This window comes from Condylura cristata, unplaced genomic scaffold (genome assembly GCF_000260355.1).
Source record: "Condylura cristata isolate star-nosed mole 26May11 unplaced genomic scaffold, ConCri1.0 scaffold00004, whole genome shotgun sequence".
Classification (NCBI taxonomy): domain Eukaryota; kingdom Metazoa; phylum Chordata; class Mammalia; order Eulipotyphla; family Talpidae; genus Condylura; species Condylura cristata.
This window is the reverse complement of record NW_004567105.1, coordinates 10627846-10635473: the sequence shown is the minus strand read 5'-3', so window position 1 is coordinate 10635473 and position 7628 is coordinate 10627846. Positions and strand designations below refer to the sequence as shown.

The 7628-nt window shown below is 43.1% G+C and overlaps 1 protein-coding gene across 1 annotated transcript in view; it reads right to left on the bottom strand.

The window, feature by feature from the left end:
• Window positions 1-993: 993 nt before the first annotated feature.
• Window positions 994-7628, bottom strand: part of PAH (phenylalanine hydroxylase) — a 54941-nt gene continuing 48306 nt past the window's right edge. The window contains exons 9-13 of the mRNA XM_004675745.1: window positions 6333-6389; window positions 4683-4778; window positions 3719-3852; window positions 2576-2691; window positions 994-1045 (exon numbers count right to left, since the gene is read on the bottom strand). Coding sequence (XP_004675802.1) covers window positions 1002-1045; window positions 2576-2691; window positions 3719-3852; window positions 4683-4778; window positions 6333-6389 — 447 coding nt within the window. The 3' untranslated portion in view covers window positions 994-1001. The remainder of the gene's footprint in view (window positions 1046-2575; window positions 2692-3718; window positions 3853-4682; window positions 4779-6332; window positions 6390-7628) is intronic.

Below are 7628 nucleotides of genomic sequence, written 5' to 3'. Positions count from 1 at the left end.
GGAGCAGAACAGGCAGATAGACAGTGCATTGCTGAGGGGAGCAGCAGGGAAACAGGAGAGGTCTACCGTGGCATGCGGGCCACCTCCAGGGCTGGGGATCGAACTCAGACAGAAGCGGCTGCAGCTGGCTTGCAGTGCTGTGCTTTAACCCATTGCACCACCAGGGAGGGCCCCAGTCAGTGTGTTTCTCAGGCTACATTTTATTAAAATATGCATTTGAAATTATAAAATTTTATAAAGTTTAATGACATGATTAAGATCTCACTTTTGTTGAGGATTTGCTAATTAATAATGTAGCCCCTCATTCATTCGATGAATATTTATCAATCAGGCCTTTAGTTAATATCTACTTCACTGTAAGTGTCTTCATAATATCTCCCAACACATATCTAACAATTAATTAGAAAACAGCATTGGAAATTGGAGGACTCAGATGGAGAATTTGATGGGTGTCCACAGCAACAATTGTGATTATAGTAAAACAAAAGTTTCAGTATTATTCCATTAACTGTTAATGTTTCTAGAGAGGTTAATGGGTTCCTAAGTTTAAGAAAATCTACATAGACAAAAATAACAAAATTACAGTTAACAGAAAATGATCTTTGTAAGTTAATATCCACATGAAACCCTCAGATTTAATTATAGTAACAGGATTGTGTTTTGCACTGGGTGATGTATACTCACTACTATAGGAAGTCACTATAGTAAATAACAAAAGCATATTTGAAGCGTAAAGAAAATACATTCCAGATTTTAATTAACTGGGGTGAAGTATAATAGGTTATTGAATTTAAAGCAATTGAAAATATGATACTACCACCTCAAAATCAAATATGACCCTAAAAGATACACCATGATGTTTTGGAGTATTTACTAAGATGTCATTTCAGGTTCCTTTATCTGCTGATTCCCATCTTGTTCCAAAAAGGACTTAAGGCTGTCATTTTCAATTAAGGTTGTCTTTCATAATTTCTCAGATGAAAGTAGTTGGATTTCTGTGACTACTTTATTTTCTGGAGGGCACTGCAAAGGATTTCAACTTCACCTACAAAGAAAAACAAATAAGCCACTCGTAACAGGAGCAAACATTCTTCTATGTAAAGAACTAGGGGTCAGAGGGATACCAGCTACTGCAAAGGTTACCCCAGCCTTGCAAGAAGCTTACTGATAGCTTAGTTTGGTGATAGAATTTGGGTATTTATGACATAGATACTTACAAATTTTAGGAAGTGTTAGTGCTGTCAATGTTAATGCCATTGCCTTTCTGTTTCTATATGCTATTTCTCAGGGAAGGACTTAACAAGGTCATCACAGATGCTGGTAAAGGGCTAAGTCATCACACCTAATAGTGTAACTCACACAAACCTCTTATATCAGCATCATCGTGGGCATTATAACAAATACAAACTCATGTTTAGTAAATTTAACCTGGACTTGACTTAACTTGTTCTCCGGGTGATTCTGACATGTGCTAGGTTTGAAATTCATGACCTAAGCATGTTAGGCCATGACCTAGGCTGCTGGACTAACGTATGATGGTGATGCCCCCATTGATGCCATGTTCACAGGTGCCAAAGGGCCAGAGGAACGCAAGCTCTTCAAAGATGTGGAAGGGGCCCTAGAGATGGACAAGCCTCTCTCTCTCCTAAATCCAGAGGAAGCTGAAGTATAGACAGGGGATGATGTCTCGTTCAGGTTGTATCACTCCAAAGACCCCGCAGTTCCTAAACATATTATTCTATGATCTAAAAAATTCTATAAAAATAACATGTAGATTCATTTTGTCTTTGCAGAGAAAATTTAAAAAGCAAAAAATGGGTTGACCTCTGTTTCTTCCATCCTTAATCTCAGGGTATTTCCTTGGAATTTTTGAACAGATCTTTTCCAGCTAAGGTCCAAGGTGGGACCAATCGGGTGAATCAGCCTTGGGGTTTTGCAGAATGGAAGGTGGCAGGTAAATCTGCCTAGTGGGGAGGACTGCAGCAGCCAGAGCCAGCTCGCAGAATGTGCAGCTCTCTGGCAACATCAGAAAGCAGCAGTGGGGAAGGGAGTGCACTGGACTATGGTGATGGCACACGGGTGACTTAGTGCTGGGAAGCCCACGGGGATGACAACGGAGATGGAAAAGGCACAAAATGATGCAAAAATAAACATATATATATATAATTTTTTTAAACCTGGGAGGGTGGAAAGCACTAAAAGACACTTCAGACCACCCGTCTTTTTGGCCTTTGTTAAGATCACATATGGTAGGGACCCCACTTGGCCTGGAATTCCTCCCAGTTAGGTTCACCTTTTTGATGGCTTTGTTCATTCATTCATTCCACCCCTTAAGAGCTGGGATGGGTGAGAGGGCAGCAGGAATCTAGGAAGGTCAAGGGTAAAGACACTCAAAGCAATTCTGTTCATTTTACCAAGTTTTCTCTTCCAATAAATCAGGGTCTTACCTGGGGGTGTTTTTCTCCTTAGAACAATTTTAGCACCTTCATTACTATTCTTATTGTGAAAATATAAAAGCACAACCCTCTATTTTGGGGAAAGAGAATGGCCTCATAGGGTAAAGGAAGTTGCTTACTGTTGATGGAATCAGCCAGAATCTTCAGCTGCTGGGTGTTGTCCAGGACCTCGATCCGCTGGGTATATGGGTCATAATGCACGGAGAAGGGCCGTGGGATTGTAGCAGCAAAGTTTCTGAAAGCAAAGCCACAGCGAAGGGTATCATGTAGGGGAGAATAATGCTAAGAGCTTTCTCAGTGGCATTTCATTGGCCACTAACAGACCCACATCTCACGAGAGCAGGACTTCAGAAGGCAGCCTAGAAGTGAAGGGGAGTTTTAGTGAGGTCCCCTGGGGAAGCCTTTGTGAGTGTGCTGTGTGTGTATATACAAACATATGGACACATATTTTCATTTAGTTGCCTACCTGCAAAAAGGCAAAGACAGCTGACCATAAAACAGGATACCATTAGGCCACAACTTTTTCATTAAATAAGATCGAGAGTAAGTGAAATAGCCAGAGAGTAGTATAGAAAAAAATAAAGTATTGAAGAAAACATTCTGCTGATAATACCATTTAACAGATTGTGAACCTCCTATATGCCAAAAATTGTTTAGTCCTAACTTTTCTATACTTTTTACAGCTACCGTGCCTATTTTAAACTTCATTGAAACTTTAAGAGAAAGCATTATTATTAACCCCGTTTTGCTGATGAGGAAACTAATGCTTGGGAAAGCAAAGGGTGAACCAAGGCCATATTGTCAAAAAGTTGTGGAGCTAAGAAAGAACCCAATCCTGTGCTCTTCACAGCCCTATCTCCCCTGCAGGCTACTCTTGGGTCAGGAAGGACACCACAGGAGGTCCTCAGGAGGGACATGAAGCACTCTCACTAAGCAGCTATGCCAATGGCCTATAAATGCAATATCTTCGCACATGAGGTTTCCAGGTTGGCTCCTGCATCCTAAGAACATGCTGTTAAGGAAGACCACCAGGGCTCTCCAAGTTTCGCAACAGTGGCGGACACCGTGTTCTGACCACTGATCCTGCCTCAAATCCTGTAATTAGATCCTCGGCCTGAGCAAGATGCAGAGCTGGCTCTGTCTGCTGCCCATGTTGCTGTAAACTCTGGTGCCCACTCTCTCCGCCAACCACCTACAGATCAGTGGCACAGACCCAGGAGGGAATGCCAAGGGCTCCTGACCCACCTCAGTCACCACCTCACCTCACTTTCTCCTTGGCATCATTAAAACTCTCAGCCACGTAGTACAGAGGCTGGAACTCCGTGATGGTGTATTCCTGCACAGCAGTCTTCTCCAGCTCCAGGGGGAGGAGCTTCGGTTTGTCGGTCAAGCAGTACTGCAGGCCCCAAGTGGAAAGTTTGCATGGTTAGATCAGGTGGGTGGTCCCTGTTGTACCCCTCATCTTCCCCTGATGCCTTCCACACCCCAGTCCAAATACTGTAAATTCGATTATTTTGCGTATACAGTCACTCCTGGGTGTCTGCCAGGGATTGGTACTGGGAATCCTCAAGGATACCAAAATCTACACGTTTCAGTCTTTTACATAAAATGGTACAGTAACTGCATGTGGCTGCTTATACACATCTCTGATGTATGTTAGAGCATCTGTAGATTACTTCTAATACCTAGTACAATGTAAAGACTATGTTAGCATCTGTTGTACAATGTTTAGGGAATAATGATACGTGTGTCTGCATGTGTTCAGTAGTACAGACACAGCTGCCATGCCTTAACTATGTGGATAGTGTATATTTTTTATTCAAGGTGGTGAAAGATGAAGATGGGGAAAATGCAGATTTGAAAGGCTGATAGCACTAGACGCTACTCTTCACAGCCCATCTGAAACTTACAGTCAAGATAGGAGTAATTACCCCAATCATCCTCAGGTAAGGTGGTCACTAGGTCATGCAGGAGCCAATATTTGTATGAACAGAGCAGGCCTGGACTCAGGAGACCCCTCTTCCCTGGACACTTGTGTGCTTGTGATAAAATTTCTACCTCTCTAACACCACAGGCATGAGAAAATCATAGCTGCTTAGGTGTCAGTATTGGAGGATAAGTCCTCAGGTTGATCATGATGGGTGCAAATTAGGTTTAACAAGTACCAAGAGGCTCTCTGGTACCCTCCACTTTCTAACCCATCCTTGGTTCCAATTAGGGTCATACCTGTAATTCACCAAAGGATGACAGGAGCCCAGCGCCATATGCCTTTATAGAGTCTCCTTGTTTGCAGAGCCCGAACTCCACAGTGAACCAGTAAATCTGAAATGGAAAGTCAAGTTGAGAGGGCATCCTAAGGAAGGAATGAAGCAGATGCCCCCAAGGACAGGACTGCCCAGGTTGGGGCTTGTCTAAGGCCTGTTGCCTGAGTCACTGTGATCTGGGACACTTCTCCAAGCCCTCTGTGTCACCCTGTTGATGCAAGGACTGGCTGAGTGCAAAGAGTGATGGGAAACAGCAAGACAGTATTAAACCAACCCCAGAAAGACCATCCCAACCAATAAGTATTTCTGTGACAAGTCCTGCATCCCTTCTGTTTTTCTCACTAGAGTGAGATGTTCCCCTAAATTGATCTGACTTAACAGGTAGTCCCATCAGGTGCAGAAGTGGGAGTTGGGGGTTGGCTAGTAATAGAATCAGTGAGCGACATGCAACAAATTGTGCAAAAATGGGGTGCTATACTATCCTTCCCCAATAATCAAGTTCTTTTCTTTCAAGAATTCCCCGTCTGACATGTTCTAGAAGCCTAGCCTGGGAAAGGTGGTCCTGGAGTTTTGGCATAACTCTACTGACTAAAGTCAAAAGAAACTCAAGTTATGGTCTTGAGGAATTAGGAGTATGTTAGATATTTAATGCGTTAGAGATTATTAATTCTGGGAAGTGTGTGAGATCTCTGCGAGTCTGATCTCCTTACATACAGATGAGAAGTCTTCAGCTCAGAGACATCAAACAACGAACATACAATCACACAGCAAATCAAGGACCAACAAGAACACTAAGATTTTTCTTTGAGAAGTTAGGTTGTTAAATGCTTCTTACCATTGTTACAGAAGAGAATGTGATGCTTTGGGGTCTAAGTTTTTCTTCTCACAAATGAGATGTTCTACTAAGCTCCTCAGCTTCTGTGATAGCTGCCTCTTGCATCTGTTACTCAATAACTCATGTGTGCAAACACTGAACTCTCTGGACCTAATAATTCACTTTTGAGATGAGCAGGTTATAAACTATTATGTCCATTTTCAGATATGAGGAAGCAAACTTAGAACCTGACATCTGAGTGATGGATTTTTCAATCACCTGATTTCATTATAAAGTTTCCTTTTTCAACTTCCAAGCTGTGCAATGTATAATAAATGTGACTTAGAAGCTGAAAAGAGAAGCTACAGGAAAGAAACCCCTACTGTGCAATGTTCTGCTTCCCTGGAGGACAGTAGTCACGTTAGAAGAGCAAAGTTTCTGGTAAGAGGGGGAAGCCCCGGCCCCTTGTGTTTTGAGAAAAGATCCCAATGAGTTTCCAGCATAAAGGTATAATGTGAATATTCTCTCTACAGAGCCATGAACCCAGGCTATTCCTCACATATACTTTGACTGAGGTCTCTCAGGGCTATCCTTATAGTCTGCTGGTGTTTTCAAGACACACTGTATAAATTTACATCTACATGCAGTTGATTTTAACAGCAAACTGTTTAGAAGAAATAATGTGAAAGTTCATTCTGATTTTTTTCCCCAAATGGCCTGACTCTCAAGGGCAAGAACAGAGCTTCAAAGACCTGAGGGTTAAGCTGTCCCACTACCCACCAGGGAGAGGGGACTTACCGTGGCGAGTTTCTCGACATAATCATCAGGTGCACCGAGAGAGGCGAGGCCAATCTCCTGTAATTTTAGAGAAAGAGAGTTGCTGGTGTGGCTGGTGTTTGCTTGTGGTCAACCTGCCCCTCCATCCCAGTCTTGTAATTGACCTTGGGAAGGTAATGGTTGAACAGATAACTTCAGACAGTAAACCTGAGGGTTCTCTGATTGTCCTTGAAGCATTCCTTGACCATACATCTTAGAATCACAGATCTCTAGAGAGTGGGAAGCCTTTCACCAGCACATGGGTCTTTGGTTTCACTTTACAAAAGGGAAAACTAAAGAACAGAGAAGGGAGGTGACCCGATGATTTCTGGCATTTCTGAAAGAGTCTGAAAAGTCCTGGGCCACTTCTCATCCCGGCCTCAGCTGCAGAATTCCTCTACTAGGCATGTGTGTCTTATGGCATCAGCTCCACTCCACCTTGCATCAGGCAAACTTTATATCTGTGTCTTCCCTAACAGATAAATTCATTTCAAAAGATATTTATTCGGTGTGTTCCATGTACATGGTACAAAACTGATAAAGATCCTCTGAGTGGGTGGAAACAGTCAATAAATAATAAGCAGATACAGGTGTATGTTAGAATGTGATTTTTTTCTTTGGGGAAAGAAAACAAAAGGAAAAAGGGGGCAAAGGGATTAGAAATACAGGCAGCAGGAACAAGGACAGAGAGGCTGAGATTTCAATTGGATTCCAGGGTGAGCACCAGGAAAGTGATACTTGAACAAAGAGATAGATGTGACATTGGTGGCTCTCCTTTCTAATATATGAGGGCAAGGCATTGTGCATGCTAAGCATGTAACTGGTGAGAAAGCTGTCTAGGGAAGGGAAACTACAGTTGGTTCAAGCAACAGGGATGAACTGCAGTGGCAAAGCAGAGTAACAGAGGGCGTAGCAGGTGAGATCAAAGAGGGGTCTGGAACCTGACGAGGTAGTGCCATGTTAGTTATTTTTTTTTTTAAGATTTTTATTTATTTGTGCATACAGAAGTGGGGTACAGGCCAGAGGCTCAGGGGTGGCGAGAGGCTTCACCAGAGACAGAATGGGGAGCAGAACAGGCAGATCGACGAAGTACACTGCTGAGGGGAGCAGCGGGCGGGTCAGGAGAGGTCTGCCACGCCATGTGGTCACCTCCTGGGCAGGCGGGAATCGAACTTATGTGGAAGTGGCTTTAGCTTCTCAGTGCTGTGCTTTAACCCACTGCGCCACCAAGGAGGGCCCATGTTAGCTATTTTAAGGCTCATTTTGTTCTTGGTGAAA